The sequence below is a fragment of the Falco naumanni genome, chromosome 4, assembly GCF_017639655.2.
Source record: "Falco naumanni isolate bFalNau1 chromosome 4, bFalNau1.pat, whole genome shotgun sequence".
NCBI lineage: Eukaryota > Metazoa > Chordata > Aves > Falconiformes > Falconidae > Falco > Falco naumanni.
The window spans coordinates 105430593-105446704 of NC_054057.1; the positions used below are offsets into that span (position 1 = coordinate 105430593).

Sequence of the window (16112 nt, forward strand, 5' to 3'; positions counted from 1 at the left end):
TTCCAACCAGGAGACTATGTCTGTGTGAAGACCTGGACCTCCGAACCTTTGCAGGAGCGCTGGAGAGGACCTTTCCAGATACTGTTAACCACTTTTACAGCTATCAAGATAGCAGAATCAGATGCTTGGATACATTATACTCGAGTGAAGAAAGCACCTACTCCATGGAAGATTGTCAATCGTGACCCAGAGACCTTAAAATTGACACTGAAACATGTCTAATTTTTATATTGGATTTTATTTTGGTCGGTAGTGTTGGTGGGATCATGGGCTGGCTTGGTGGACAGGAACAAAAGACAAGTAGAAACAGAACAAGTGATTGAAATTCCCAAACAAATGGCTGAGGAAAATGTCATGGTAGGATTGACTAAAGAATTTGCCAATTTACAAAATATCACGCGGATCACTGCTTGTTTGCCGATAACTAGGGCAGTAGGTGAATCTATTCGATGGGGAATTTTAACCATGAATCTGACCAATCTGGAATGTAAAAATGAGACCACCTATTGTGAACAGAGGCCAGTAACTCAACGGTATGAACAAGTAAAGGTTATCAGAAAACAGTGGAAGTCGCCAGGTAAAGAAACAGATTGTAAAAAACTATTGAATTATGATTTTATAACAGGATCCCGACCTAGTGCCATAGCTTGAGTTCTTTTTCCTGGGGGTCCAAATCCCCAGTTAGGATGGTGTTCTTGTGATGAACATCTTAAAACCAATGCGAGCAGAAGTATCATGAAACGGAAGTGTAACAAAACTGGCCAAGGTACCCAATTAGTAGAACAATGGGACTCTATATGGTCTATGTCCATATTTTCCCATTTTCAGTATATGGCAAGAACTTCTTGGTGTTTGACCTGGGATGGAAAAGTTTTTTCAGTATTACCCTGGGCCAATGATAGGTCAACTTCATTGGGAGAAGGAAAATAAAATAGTGCCATGGTGGAAATGCGAGAAAGTGTATGATTGCAGTAATGCAGACTTAGCAATCCAAAGAATTCCTCCGTTGGCCGCTGCTTTGAAATATGGTTGTTTCTGTCGAGGTCTTAAGAATATTTTCAATTTAACCAGCACTTTTACAGTTAGAAAAGGAACTTTGTTCAGTTGCAGAAAAACTACCATTCGAAGTCCAGGACATTTAGTTTGGGCATTAAGCGGTGGAACCTGGACAACACATTTACCATTAGATGGTAAGGTGAAACAAATTACTTTAGGCATGCCAACATTGTGTCCAGTTTGGAAGAAATCACCGTTTAGAGGATCTTTAGAGAATTTAGAATTGAAAGGAATAAAGAGATCTGAGATAAATGATGATATTTGGAATGAACCATCTACAGGAGTGAAAATTGGCTGGGCACTTGAATCACTTTTAAATCCTATAGCTTCATATAGAAACAGAGCATGGCTCTATCAGTTAAGTGGTCAAGTGGAAAAATTAGCAAACGTTACCAAAAAGGGGTTTAAGGAATTGAATATACAATTACAGGCGACCTCCAGAATGACTTTACAAAATAGAATGGCATTAGATATGCTCCTACTTAAAGAACATGGAGTATGTGGATATCTCAAGGGTAAGATGGGCCACTGTCGTATCCACATTTCAAATGTCACACAAGATGTGGAACATGATTTGGATTTATTAGATAAAATTGAAAAAGAAACAGAATCAATTCAAGAAGATATGTCAGAAGACTGGTTAGGGAAAATTTTTAACAAACTGGGATGGAATTTGAGCTCTTGGATACAGTGCATCATCAAAACGTTGTTTCTGTTACTAATTGTAATTCTGATGATCGTGCTAGTCTATGCATGTTTGAAGAAACAGTTTACCAACAGAATTTCAGTCAATCGTATGAGAGAAGTACCAACTATTCCATCAAGTCACAGTCCACCACCAAAATATGTTGAAACAAATGATATGTAAATAATGTGAAAGTATTGAAAAATGATTTTCAACACTTTCAAAGGGGGGAAATGTTATACATTTGCTAATAAGTTAAGATTGATTGACTTTATTTGATTGATTATTTGATTTTATAAAATTCTTTTATAGAATAGAAAGACAGAAGGATAAGAAATCTATTTTAATGAAACTTATAGTTGCACAGCAAAAGCTGCTATGAGATCCTCTCTACATCCCCTACCACAGCTAGAAGAATGGGCTAGAACCATTGTTAAAACTTTGGTAATAACTTTAGGGTTTGAAAGGTTTCTTTGTATTTGACCAGTCTTCTGTATGTAGAAGGTGTATTGAAATGTCAGAATATGAGATGAATGGAAACTGGGGAGAGTCGACTGGAACAGCTTGTGGTTACCTGCCAAGAAACCGTGAACTTTAGTAAAAGGTAATTCCGGCAGGGGGAGATCGCGACCACCGACTCATATACCACCTACCCAAATCGTACCCCAGACCCATTTCTAGACCTTTCTAAGCTCTACTGCGCAGAATCGGATATAGGAGGAGAATATGTTAATGCTTTACGGGAAATATCATGGTTATGCATGCATACTTAATGAATATGTATGAATAAGTTCTATATATGGTGTCTAATTTTGAGACTTGGTGTGCGTTGATCGTGAGAGGACTCGCTCACGCACCCGGCCGTCAATAAAGAAGTCTCTGCTTATCTACATCACATTGGTGTCGATAGGTTCTTCATTCCGAGATTTCGGTAACACAGGGAGCTCCTTCCCTTCCGAGCAGGAGGAGATGGGCTGTGCTGTGGGGGTGTCACGGCCTGGGGTGGGCTGCCCCGGGGCTGGGCAGTCTCTGGAGGCTCTCAAACCCCGCCTGGCCGTGACCCTGAGCGGCCGGCTCCTGGGGGAGCTTCTTTCGCAGGGCCTTGGGCTGGATGGCCTCCAGAGGTCCCTGCCAGCCCTGACCAGTCTGATTCTGCCGCTCTGTGCGGGGTCGGGAAGGCGGTGGCGTGGGCTCTGAGGGGCCGGTGTGCGGGACAGCCGGGAGCGGGCAGCCCGGCGGGCAGCGGGAGCGCCCTTCGGCCGGCCTCTGTGCCGCCACAGGCTCACCGCCCCGGCCATAGGTGGCCAAAACTGTTGCCGTGCATGCCCGGGGCATCGTGGAGGGGCTGCTGGCTGCCCGCAGGTGGTCTCCCCTTTGGAGACTGGTCAAAGGCTTGGGCTTTGTTTGTTGGGCTTTGTTGATGGCTCAACAGAGGGCTTGGTTTTGCAGTGTGCCCCCTTACTGCTGCTCTGGTGACGTGCTGGGCAGCAGTGGCTGCAGGGCAGGTGGGGACAAGTGGCATGGGCAGGAGGCAGAGCTGCCCATCCTGCTGGGGACATGGAGGGGCCTGTGCTGCTGGAGCCAGAGCATCGGCGGCTTGGTAGCCCCTGGGCTCGGCCACGTCAGCCCCAGGCAGTGCAGGCTGCTCAGACAGTGGGTGGCAGAAAAGGTCATTTATTGCGGCAGCGTGGCCCTGGAGAGGGGAAGGAAGGCATTGCTTTCAAGTTCTGCTTCGGCTCCACCTTGGGCTTCTCCCCTCTGCTTCACAGCCCAGTGGAGCAGCTGGCACTTTATGGCAAAGGCGAAGCATGAGGGCACGTCTTTGCCCTGGACCACTGGAAAGAGCAGTTGTCCTGCTGCTCTCCAGAGGACGCCAGCTCCTCTGGGGCTGAGGTGTCTTCTTCCCTGTTAGCCTTCAGGAAGAGAAGCCTGCAGAGCATCCTCGGGCTGGGGCTGCTGCTTCGTCTCTGCCTGAGCAGAGCCCTCGCTGGGGGTCGAGTGCCACCTCCCCCATGTCCTTGGCAGCCTTCGTCGTCCAAGGATGAGGAGTGTCTGAGTTGCCAGGGAGGAGACCAGGGGGCTGGTGTCTTTCATTGCGCCTTTAAGCACTGTGGGGACAAAGCAGCAGAGGTGAGGTGACAGCCCTGTGTCCCCTCCAGGCAGGGCACACTGCACCCTGTGATTGCCAGGGCCAGGAGGCAGCCAGGGGACAGGTGGCTCGGCTGGAAGCTGCTTCTCAGGAATAGCCCCCTGCAGAAACACCCCGTCCCCCCTAGGCACGCTGGGAGCAGATCCCCCCTTGCCCAGGTTGCGGGGGGGGAGCTCCGTGCTAGCTCCTTCCTCCTCCCCACTGCCCTCGCTCACCATGTCGGATGTACTCCATGTGCTGCTGCTCACGCACGCACCGCCCAACGAGCCCTGGAGCAACACAGTGTGTCAAGGATGCTGCTGCCGCTCAGAGACCCTTGCAGCCAGCCCACCTGGCTGCACGGTCCCCCCGGGAGGGCTGACCCCGGAGTGCAGCATCAGGGAGGGGATGGATGAGCCTCCTGCCAGCCCCACCTGTGCAGGCAGGGGCAGGAGGGGGTGAAGGGGTGCCCCATAGGTCCTGTGCTGGGACACAGGGACCCTGGGAGTCATGGCTCACCGATGAACCTGACAGCCTCCCATCGCAGGGGCTCCTGCCAGCTGTGCAGGTAATGCAGGCTCTGGTGCAGGTAGGCCATGGCCCTGCTCCTCTTCTTGGCCAGCTGGAGAGAGGAGAAGGGTGCAGGGTGGGCGCAGAGGTGCCCCCGCGTTTGGCCATCCCTCCACCCAGGGCCATCCCCCTTCCCCCCAGCAGGACATCCCCAGCTCCCCACTGTGTGGCACCGGGGTTCAGAGGGAGCATCAGGCTCCCAGGGATGCAGGGGTGCCACCCTAGTGGCAGGGTCCCCTTGGGGACCCCAGGGGCAAAGACAATGCGGAGCAGAGCCTGCTCCAGGAGGGTGTGTGCAGCCAAGGGGGCACAGCCCTCCATCCCCCCTCCCTCCCCGCAGGGCACAGGGCAGGGCTTGCCCGGGGAAGTTCCCAGGGGTGTTGGGGCTCTGCTTACCAGGCACTCGGTGATCCTCCATGCCTGCCCGGTCTCAGCCATGTGCTCCAGCTGCCTCCACTTCAGGAACAGGCCAGCACTGTGGAGGGCTTCCTGGGAGGCCTGGTGAGCAACAGAGATGCCACCACCACCATCGAGGGCACAGGACCCTGTGTCCTCCCTCTTGGCGGGGCTCAGAACCTCTTCTATCCCATGCCAGGAAGACACTCCAGCTGGGAATTGGTGCTGTCACCATGTTCAGCACCCCGGGGAAGAGAAGGACAATCACCCTCTCTGACTGGAAGGCCGTCAGGGCTTCAGTGCTTTGGCCCTGGTGGCCCCAGGCTGTTGTGGAACTGTAGCTCAGTCTCTGGGGCTGCAGGACCCATGGCAGGGGCTGTGTGGAGGGAGCTGGGTGGGAAAGGGACCCACCTCCCCGTCCATCTGGGCAGCAGCAGGAGAAGGGCAGCAGTGGGCAGGGAGGGGGTCTCTGCCTGGCCCTAGGGACTCAGCAAGCTAGACCTCCCAGTGGCACACATTTGAAGGGTCCAGTGTCAGCATTGCCGGGCCCAAAGGACCGGTCAGGCTAAGAATCCCACCTTGGCCACACTTTTGTTCTGATCGTGCAGGTGCAAGAGCAGTGGCAGCAGGCTGCTCCACACCTTCTTCTTCATCTTCTTCTTTTCAGTGCCCACCACGAGCCACATCACGCTTTGGAAGAGGTGGATGGATTTCTCCCGCACAGTGTCCAAATGCTGGGGAAGGAGGGGAGGAGGACCTCAGCCCCAAGCGCAAGCCCATGGCAAGCGAGGGGCTGACGTGGAGGTGAACTTCCCCCAGATGGCTGCAGGCAGCCCTGCTCCATAAGGGAGTGCATGAGCCGTGGCATGCAGAATGTCTGTGCAGAGGGGCTGGGGGCCGGAGAGGGAGACCCTGTGGAGGACTGGGGGATGCTGCCAGGGCAGGGTGCACATTGGTGTTGCTCAGCACACCGGCTGCTGTCCTGCCACCCCCGTCCGCCCTGCGGCAAGCAGGCCGAGCCAGGGTGAGTCCACGCTGGGGGTTTGGGGTGCAGCACGGAGTCACCGAGGGCAGCGACAGTGGCTGGGGGCTGCAGGGCAAAGCATCCTCCTGCAGAGCATGGGGGCTGCGGTGGGAGATGCGAACGAGGTGCTCAATGAGGGGAGCATGGGGCTCTCCGCCAGCCTTACGTTGTCAAAGAGTGGCTGGAGCTTGTCAGCCAGCGCCAGGGCAATGAGGCTGGGCTTCTTCCCCGCCGGAAGCTGGAGCATGTTGTCAAGCACGGAGAGGGCCACGGCGCTGTCGTCACTGTCATCAGCCTGCAGCCGCTCCATGACGTACGGCAGCAGGACAAGGGTTTTCCTTGCCTGTGTGAGACACGCCACCTCATTTTTGTAAAGCGGCAAGCAACCGCAGGGCTGAAAACCCTCCCCGTGAGCACTGGCCTCCCCGCTGGCTTCTCAGCAGGCAGCAAGCGCCTGGCAGACAGGACTCCCTGGCACGGCCATGGGAAGAGCAGGGTGCGCAGGGGGAGGACAGACAGCTCTGGCTCCTTGCCAGACCCTCGGCTGCCCCCTTTTGCAACAGACCCCCTGAGCAGCCTGGTGGGTGACCAGCGCTGCTTGGAAAGCTGCGCGAGCTGCCAGCAGGCCCTGCGTTTCATCGCGGGGCTCATCACCCCACGGCCACGCTCTGCAGACCCCACACTCGGGCTGGTGGCTCTGCTGCCATCATCCCTGCTGGGACGTGCTGGCAGTGGGACCCTGTTCCCCTCGGCACTGCTGCCTCTCCCCTTGCCATGGGGCAGTGGGCCAGGGACGCGGGAGAGCTGGCTGCAGCTGGCTCAGCTCCCCATGCCCACAAAAGCCCAAGCCGCCACGTTACCTACCACCCACAGCTCTGCCATGGGCTGTTGTCCTGGCTGCCCCAGCTGCCCCCTACTCACTGTGTCAGGCCTCTCGGTGAGCCTGAGGATGGCCCTGAGCACCAGGGTGGGCATCCCCAGGCACTGGCTCTGCAGATACGTGGGGAAGATTGCCAGGGCACAGTCCAGCTCTTCACTGAGGCCAATGCAGCCCACCATCTGAAACACACGCAACGGGAGCTGGAGAGGTGCAGCGCTGGCTCCAGCCATCAGCTCAGGCAGGGCAAGGACACCGGGGCAAGGCCAAGCCTGAATGGAGGCAGCAGGGACTGCGGAGAGCCCCCGTGCCCCACACCGCACTGGTTGCTCGCCTGGCTCCTCCATGGTACCAGCCAGAGCCCACCTGCTTCCCCAGCTCCCGCTGCAGCAGCGGGCATGGGAGAACTGAGCATCGGAGGGAGCTTGGAGCAGTGCCATCAGGCTCACCTCAACAAAGAAGACCATGGCGACCATCTCCCAGGAGGGATTCTCCACAGAGAGGAGCTCTGCCAGATGGCGGAAGATGGTGGAGCGCAGGGATCTTGGGGTGTTCATCATCTCCCTGGAAGGGGGAAGGAAGCACTGTCAGGCCTGAGCCAGGCGGGCACATCTCTGGGGGTCGCACCAGTCTGGTCATCACTGGACTGCAGCACTTCCTCCAAGCAGTGGGGACCCCCTGCCATCAGCCCCAAGGGAGGGGGTGGTGTGGGGTGCACAGTCCCCCAGGAGTGTGGAGAAGGGGCTCTCACCTGGCCACGATGCGCACTCCCAGGAGGTGGGTCTGGGCACTGAGCAGCATGTCCCAGCCACCCTGCGCCTCGATGGCCAGCATGTGGCTCTCAAGGCCCATCCTGCAGAGCAGCACCGTCATGGCCCGCACCACAGACCTGCACGAGGAGAAATGCTCAGCTCCCACCGGGACCCCTGGCTTGGCTCCAGGTGGCTGGCAGGGACGAGCGGACAGGGATGGCGCACCTGATAGGAGTAATCAGACCCTGTTGGTGGCCCGTCCAGAAGATTTGCACCTCCTCTGGCGTCAGCTCTGTGGTGAATGACACTTGGAAAAGCAGTGCCAGGAAAAGCCGGGGGAAAATGTCTTCCACGTCCCGTGGGCAGCTGGACTGCAGGAGGATCTTGCTTATGGTGCTGGCTGCCTGCAGAAGACACCAGACACGGACATCTCGCTGACCCCTGGGGAGGCCAAGGCTTGGGGCGGGCATGGAAGGGAAGGGGTGGCCCCAGACAGCTGAGAGCAGCCCCGGAGGTCAGTGAGGCCTCATCCAGCAACTCACAGCCAAGGAGAGGACGCGCGGGTTGTCCTTGGTAGAGGCGGAGGTCTTGTGCAGCGACTGGTTCATCATGACGTTGATGAGCTCCTGCAGCACCTTCTTGGCAGCCTGGGGCTCAAAGAGCATCACCGCCCACATGGTCATGGCGACACTGTGGAGAACCAGGGCTCTGTCAGTGGGGACACCCAGGAGTAAGGCCGGCCTGAAGTCCCTAGGGAGGGTATTGGGGCCCCTCTGCCAGGGTGAGAGCAGCCCTAAAGTCTGGTGAGCCCCGTACTAGGTGCATGTTGGGGAGCAGTGCAGCAGGCCGGCCACCACCTCGCTGGGGTGTTTGTCTGCCAGCACGCGCAGGGCCCTGTCCAGGCTGTTGACGGCTACCAGCATCCTGATGGAGGGCAGGTCTGTGTAGATGGCGCGCACGATCTTCAAGACCTGGAGAGGAGACACAGGAGGGAGTGGGGATGTCAGTAGGGTGAGCGCGGCTGTTTCCCCAGCTCCCTCTGGGAGCTGCTTCTGTTCCCGTTGTGGTATGCCAGCTGGAGATGGTGTCAGCGCTGGCCAGGTGCAGAGCCGGGGGAGGAACGGTGCCCCGGGGGGCTGGAGCATCAGCTGTGCCACCCCTGGGCGACTCACCTGCCCCGGCTGGAAGGCAGGGCCCAACACAAGGACATCCACCATGTGGGCAGCCACGCGGATGCTGTAGGTGCTTGGGTCTCTCATGTTCTTGATGGCTAGGAGGATGATGTCTGCCCGGTCAGAGGGACGGAGGTATTTCGTGAACTTCTGCGGCATGAAGGAGAGGAAGGGAGATTTGTCACCTAGAGCATCCCCCAGAGCATCTTGGCTGTGCAGGGAGTGGGACGCAGAGCCAGGCTGCACTGGGCAGATGGACGGTGGGGGTCAGGGTGCCATGGGGAATCAGAGCTCACTGGAGGCCTTTGCCTCGCCCCTGCTCAGGATCGGCGCAAGCCCCCGCTATTGCCATGCATCAGGTGTCCCTTCGCTCATGCTGATCCCGCCAGCCAGGAGCTGAAGGCCCTTCTTACCAGGAAGATTTCTCTGGCGCCGCTGGTTTGCAAAAGCTGCTGGGGCTGCCTCGCTTGCCAGACCTCCTGGTGCTCCAGCTGCCCTCTGTCATGCGACCGGGGCTGCCTGCCTGGGGAGGAGAAAAACAGGGGTGCTGAGAGAGAGGGTGCAGAGCTGGAGGTGCAGTCTGAGTGCTGGGCAGAAAAGTCACTGGCAAAGGACTGGGACGCCCTGACAGGTCTGGGGAGCAGATACGCAGGGAGGGTCCGGGGCTATTGTGAGCAGGGCTGAGAGGAAATGGCTCTTCAGACTGCAGGCAGGCAGGCAGGTTGTATGCGGCTTTCTCTGGCCAAGGAGGGTGGCCACTGGCTGCCCATGCTGGGGGGGACCAAGCCCGACACGGCCTCTCTTACTTCTCTGCTTCAGGATGAAGGTGTGCAGGTGATGGAGAGCTTCTGCAGCCTTGTGGCGGGTCCTCTCACGCTTGCAGGTGCAGCAGAGAATGAGGTGCCCCACCAGCAGCCCCAGTATCGCAAACTGATGACTCTTGGAGCACTGGTGTCTGAGGACTATAGTTTGTGCAAAGCAGGAGCAGACCTGGGGGAAGAGAGGCAGTGCAGGCACAAGGTGAGGCCGGTCACAAGGTGAGCCCCAGCTGCTCCCAGAGCAGCCGGGCACCAGGCCGGAGCAGGGAAGCCAAGTTCCTGCCTGTGCCTGCGGCAGCCCTGCCCTGCCCTGCCCTGCCCTGGGAGAGAGCGTGGACAGGGCAGGGACAGGGCAAAGACTCCTGCTCCCAGCCTCCTGCTGACTGGGTGCCCAACTTCCCCAGGAGGTGCCAGGGCTCTGGGCTGCAGGGACAGGGCAGTGGGACTGCCCAGACCAGGAGCTCGGTACCTGCGGCATGGAGCAGGTGGTGAACTCGATCAGACTGGCAATCTGCGCCACGGCCCTCTCCTGCACTGCTTCCCTCTGGGACCTGGTGAAGGGCAGCAGGACCTGGGAGGAGAAAAGCTGCTGGTGTGCCAGGGAGGCTGCATGGCGCAGCACGGCACAGGCAGGCTTGCTCCGGGGCAATGCCTGGCATGGGGCATGTGTCCTTCTTGCCTCTCGCAGCAACGTGCTGCGGCCAGGCAGGTCGCCGCATCCTGCTCCTGCTGCTGCCTCTGCTGCCTTCCACTCCTCCCCCCTCAAACAACGTCCCTGCACCCCCCACCCAGGGACCCCAAGGCTTTGTGGTGACCAGCTCCCTGGGGAACGGTGGTGGGGGCTCTGGGATATGTGCCGTGGTAAAGCTGGAGGGGGAGAGCCCCAGGGCTGGGCTCCCCTTGCCAAGCCAGACAGGCAGGTCTGTCTGGGCGGGAGTGTTGGGCAGGATGGGCAGCAAGCACGGCTGCAGAGGTGGGGTGAGCTGTGGCAGGAGAAGAAGGGGCTCTGGCAGCAGCCAGGGGGCAAGGGGCTAGTGGGAGGGGCATGGCGGGGAAGGAGGGACATTGCCTGCCCCATTCCTTGCACCAGGCGCTGGGAGGGCCACCGCTCGAGCCGGGGGTCACTGCCCATAGGGACCCTGTGCCAAGGCCAGACCTGCAAGATGTTCTGCAGCTCCAGGATGCCAAGCGTGCCAGCACTGCATACCAGCACCTTCAGCATGCTGTCCATCACGGCCATGGTCTGCGAGGGAGACAGAGTCTTGGGGGCAGCCCTGGAAGCCAGGGAGGGACGGCCATGGCCCTGCGGTGCCCAGGAAGGGACCCTGGGGCAGGGGATCTCCCCGTGGTTCACCCTGTGGCATACCTTGGAGTAGAGGGAAGCCTCGGGGTCCTGGGTGTCCTCCTGTGGGTGCTGGTAGAAGATGCTGCGGAAGCAGGCTTGGAGGAGGCTGCTTGTCTTCTCCTCCAGAAGCAGTCCCACTCTGCTGCAGGGACAAAGGGGTGCTCTTGGGGCCCAGCAAGGGAGAGGCAGACTCTGGGGCTGGAGACCTGGCTCGGCTCCCACGCCACAGGGGTCATGTCAACCCCCACGCTACTGACACTCAAGTTGAGGGGGAAAACCCTGTACCGCCCCCTGCCCCTCCCTCTCAGACCCAGCACGGGGGATGCCCCCCATATGGGACGAGTGCTGTCGGGGCCACCTGGCACCGAGGAGGCCAAGCTGGGGGCCGGGGCAGGTACCTCATAGAGGTGATGGCCAACATGGCTTGCTGCCACACCGTGGTGCCCAGGTCGTCAGTGGGCTCCTCTTGCAGCAGCACCTGGGGAGCACAGCAGGGTGAGTCACGTCAGGATGGGGCAGTCTCCTTCAGCCAGCAAGAGCCTGCGGGGCTGGCAGAGCCCCGGCTGCCCCCATCCTGGCACCCCCTCCCAACCCAGCACTCAGTGGTCCCAGGCCCCGTGGTGGCAAGTTCTGTGCCCATCACGGAGCCACAGGCTGGCCAAGGGACCTGCAAACATCATTGGGTCCAACCCCCAGCTCCAGTCGGGCCACGCGAGTGGTTTTAGAACATCTCCAAGGAGAGAAACCTGGAGCAGCGCTCCTTCACACCCCCCTACCCGGCCAAGCCCTCTCCTGCCCCCAGGGCTGTGCCACTGCCCACTGCCCCTGGGCCTGCCTCTTGAGGCCTGACTGCTTGTCCCCTCACCTGGATGGTGTCCACCACCTCCCACTGAAAGTAGTAAAGCTCGTCCCACACGCTGGAGTCCATGGTGGCGGTGCCGCAGGCGGTGCAGATGGCGGCCAGAAACTTCAGCTTCTGGTCTGCTTGCTGCCAGCCGAGGAGGGGACAGAGGGACAGACAGCGCTGATGTCTAGCTATGCATTCGATCCCCATTATCACATTGTAGTCACCATGAAGTGATTCACTTCTGCTCGTGAAGTTAGGGTCGCCGTGCGTCTGTAACTTTGTCCTAATGACAAGTGCCCCTGAAGGAGAACTCCAAGCCTGATAAGGGGAACACCTCACCCCAGGAGGTGCCAACAGCCCGTTACTTGCAACAAAGGCAAGAAGCCAGCGGAACGAGACTGAAACTAGGGGCAAGGTAAAGGCAGCGGGGGGAGAGCGCAACCACCGACTCCAGTCAGGACTAAAGGACTCACCCTCACCCCTCCCTCAGACATGCAGTAAATGAAAAACACACTGTAACTTGAAATCAAAGCGAGAGATCTATAGACCAACGGAAAGCTACCACGCGTACTAATTACCAATAGCATCTTTTAGCTAGAGTTTGGAAAATACGTATGTATAACTAGACTGCATAAATGTTAATCTTGTTCTTCTGAGCTTTGCGCTTGCTTCGTGGAGCATCATCAGCTAAGCCCCAGCTTTGCGCGAATCCGTAATAAAGAAATGCCTGGACTCCGTGCGTCGGTTGCCTCGTGCCCAACGGGCGAAGGCGTACACTTTTTGGATAACAGTGTCAGTGGGGAGAGACAGCTGGGAGGGGGCATAGCCCCCGGCACCTTGTGAGCAGGGCATGTGGGCAGAAAGACTGGCCGGGAGGTAGGGGCACAGCCTCGTAGAAGTGGCCACGCATACCTTTGGTCTGATCCTGAGGAAGCCTCGGATGATGTCCAGGGTATTCTCTTCCTCCGTGGGCGCAGCCAAGTCAGAGTGGCACGAATCTGGCGGACACAGAGCAGGCAGGGCTGGGGTCAGGCCGTGGGCAAAGTGCGAGCCCTCCGCCCAGCTCCTGGGGATGTCCCCAGCCTCAGCTCAAGGCTGGGACACTGGTGTCCCCTGCGCGCCCCAGGGGTGAGGGTGCGATGCTGGAGGGCAGCACCAGGAGGGGGGCCCGGTGTGCCTGGGTGAAGGATGCACTGGTACCAGGGGCAGGGAGGGTCCCTGCCCCAGGGATGCTGTGGCAGGGCTGGGTCTTTGGCCGCTGCCCCATAGGAGCCTGGCTGCCAGCCTGGCCGGGGGCTGCGAGTCTGGGGCAGGGCAGGGCAGGGTGAGCAGAGTGGGCAGCCCCCTGCCCACGATGCCCTCACACTCACGCGCATGCAGCAGCGGGAACTTACAATTGTTGGGCTTCAGCCGCGAGCTGGGAGCTGGGGCAGCTCTGTCCTTCTCCTGCCAGGACTGCCTGGGGTGGCTGGCGGGTATCCCCGCCATCCTGCGGCAGGGAGAGAGGAAGGGGGTGAAGGGAAGCCTGCAGCACCCGGGGCTGCCCTGCCAGGGGCAGTGGGGCAGAAGTAGCTCTGTTCAGGGGGCTCCTTGCCACCAGCCTGCCCCGACACCTTCCTCCCAGACACTGTGGGGGCAGCACCGGGTGACACGGCATGTCACAAAGTGCCCCACTGTGACCCTTCCTGATGCCCCAGGGCCCCACTGACCGCTCCTTGCCCCAGGGGGTTGGGACTGACTCCCTCTTCCTCCTTCTCCCTCTATGGGGCTGGGGTTCATCTAGACTGGGGGCATGCCACTTGTCGTAGGGACCCCTCTGTCACCTCGCTCCTGGGGCCGCACCCGCTTGTGGCCAGGCTGAGCTGGGGCTCAGCCCCCACACCGTCAGGCACGCCGAGGCTCTTCTCTCTTCCACCTGGGGCTCGGGACAAGGCCTGCGCGGCTCCCCTTGCTCCAAGGCTGGTGGGCACACAGGGACGACAGACGCCCTCCCGTGCGCTCAGCCGCAGCCGCACAGACTGGCACTGCTGGGGTCACTCGGGTTACCCCGGGCACTGTTGCCATGGTGCAGGGCACTGTTCCATCATCCCTTGGCTGGAACCCGGGCGGGGGCGGGGGGAGTCCCCCTGCTCCTCACCCCAGCCCCACTGGGCCCAGCCCAGGCCTGCTGGGCCAACCTGGCGAGGCGAGCTTTAAAGCGAAGGATGCAGGGGGAGGGCTGCAGTGCGGCAATGCTCGTGCCATCACCTGCGACTGGGGCATAAGCCAGGCCAAGCAGAGCAGCGATATGTGTTCCTTAGCTGCCTCCCGAGATGAGTCCCAGAAGGCCAACCGCCTCCAGGCTGTGCATGGCGGCGGTGGATCCTCTTGCACCCCTCCCGGGAAACCTGTGTGCTCGGTCACCTCTCTGCAATGCCCATACGCCAGCACACGCGGCACAGGGAATCACCAGGAAGAATGAAAGATCTGTGTGCGGTCGCAGGGCCATGAGCTCATTGCAGTTACGGAGACATGGCGGGATAGCCTCCACGGCTGGGAGGCTGTCGTGGGTGGCTGTGTGCTTTTTAGAAAAGAGGCCAGCAGGGAGAGGTGGTGGAGTTGCTCTTTGTGTGAGGGAGCAACGGGAAGGTCGCGAGCTCTCCCTTGGGGTGGGTGCAGGACGAGTCCAGAGGTTACGGGTAAAGATGAAGGGGCCCGCCAACACGCGGGATGCCGTTGTAGGTGTTTGCTACGGGCCACCTGATGAGGGAGGGGAAGCCAATGAGGCCTTCTACAGACAATGGCAGGCAGCCTCACGATGCCAGGCCCTGGTTCTCACGGGGGACTTCAGCCTCCCTGCTACCTGCTGGAAAGACAACCCAGCTAGGCTCACACAGTCCAGGAGGTTCCTGCAGAGCACCGACGGTAACTTTTTGACGCAGGTGGTGGAGGAGCCAACGAGGCAAGCTGTGCTCTCAGACCCGTTCTTCGCAAGCAGGGGGCTGGTTGGGGATGTGAAAGTTGAAGGCAGCCTTGGCCGCAATGACCATGAGATGGCGGAGTTCAGGGTCCTGTGCTGAGGAAGCGAGCCGACAAGTAGGATTGCCGCCCTGGCCTACAGGAGAGCTAACGCTGGCTTCTTCAAGGACCTCCTCGGAGGAATGCCATGGGTGAGGGCTCCAGAAGGTACTTCCCAGTCCAAGAGAGACAAGGAACTACTGGAGAGGGGCCAGCAGAGGGCTACAAAGATGGTGAGGGGACTGGAGCATCTCCCTTAGGAGGACAGGCTGAGAGGGCTGGGCCTGTTCAGCCTGCAGGAGAGAAGACTCAGGGGGGATCTGTCGCATCCCAGCTATGAGGAGGGAGAGAGCGACTGAGACTCGCAAATGCCCTTGCTGTGGGTTGCGCTGAGGTAACACCCGAGGTCCGTACCTAAACATCAACTTTAATGGAACAAACACCCAGTAAACATTGACCCTTTCACAATTATATCCAACCAAGCTATGTGGCTTTAGGAGAAGCTGGGGTAGGCCTTGTATTACTTCAGGAGAAAAAGCTGAGGCGGCGGGGGCGGGACATGGGGCAAGACAGCTAGAGAGAGGGGGAGATCACCACTCCTGGATCCAGCGCCGCAGCTGCCAGCAGGGCTGTTGGACAAAGAGTCCCAGAGGCTTCTAGGTGTGCCTAGTTGGGAGCCCCAGTCCCTGGGCTCCTGGAGCCTTCTCTCGCCCCAGCTGCAGGAGTGGCTGAGGCCAGGCGGCCAGGGGAAGGGCCACCAGCCCCCGTGCCTGGCCAGGCGGCCAGGGGAAGGGCCACCAGCCCCCGTGCCTGTCACTGCCTCCGGCACCTTCCCTCAGGGCGCTGCCTGGGCTCTGGGCACCGCACCTGGGCCTCGGCCCGACGGGATCTTATCAACGGGACAAGGGGCAACGGGCACAAACGGCCACACAGGTGTCACAGTTTTGCTAATAAGTTAAGATTGATTGACTTTATTTGATTGATTATTTGATTTTATAAAATTCTTTTATAGAATAGAAAGACAGAAGGATAAGAAATCTATTTTAATGAAACTTATAGTTGCACAGCAAAAGCTGCTATGAGATCCTCTCTACATCCCCTACCACAGCTAGAAGAATGGGCTAGAACCATTGTTAAAACTTTGGTAATAACTTTAGGGTTTGAAAGGTTTCTTTGTATTTGACCAGTCTTCTGTATGTAGAAGGTGTATTGAAATGTCAGAATATGAGATGAATGGAAACTGGGGAGAGTCGACTGGAACAGCTTGTGGTTACCTGCCAAGAAACCGTGAACTTTAGTAAAAGGTAATTCCGGCAGGGGGAGATCGCGACCACCGACTCATATACCACCTACCCAAATCGTACCCCAGACCCATTTCTAGACCTTTCTAAGCTCTACTGCGCAGAATCGGATATAGGAGGAGAATATGTTAATGCTTTACGGGA

At 58.5% G+C, this 16112-nt stretch overlaps 2 protein-coding genes across 2 annotated transcripts; both read right to left on the reverse strand.

Moving 5' to 3' along the window:
- Positions 1 to 3427: 3427 nt before the first annotated feature.
- On the reverse strand, positions 3428 to 9260 carry LOC121087944 (maestro heat-like repeat-containing protein family member 6). The gene is made up of 14 exons (XM_040593487.1): positions 9074 to 9260; positions 8661 to 8810; positions 8305 to 8459; positions 8031 to 8178; positions 7714 to 7892; positions 7488 to 7625; positions 7186 to 7300; positions 6781 to 6918; positions 6026 to 6202; positions 5414 to 5569; positions 4836 to 4937; positions 4389 to 4491; positions 4106 to 4159; positions 3428 to 3849 (listed from the first exon to the last, which is right to left on the reverse strand). Exons 2-14 carry the CDS (start codon positions 8745 to 8747, stop codon positions 3650 to 3652), a joined length of 1752 nt encoding a protein of 583 aa, XP_040449421.1. The 5' UTR covers positions 8748 to 8810; positions 9074 to 9260; the 3' UTR covers positions 3428 to 3649.
- On the reverse strand, positions 9260 to 13791 carry LOC121087945. Its single transcript, XM_040593488.1, has 9 exons — positions 13494 to 13791; positions 13065 to 13159; positions 12583 to 12668; positions 11689 to 11811; positions 11222 to 11301; positions 10845 to 10965; positions 10635 to 10721; positions 9948 to 10049; positions 9260 to 9650 (listed from the first exon to the last, which is right to left on the reverse strand). Exons 2-9 carry the CDS (start codon positions 13156 to 13158, stop codon positions 9261 to 9263), a joined length of 1083 nt encoding a protein of 360 aa, XP_040449422.1. The 5' UTR covers position 13159; positions 13494 to 13791; the 3' UTR covers position 9260.
- Positions 13792 to 16112: the final 2321 nt, after the last annotated feature.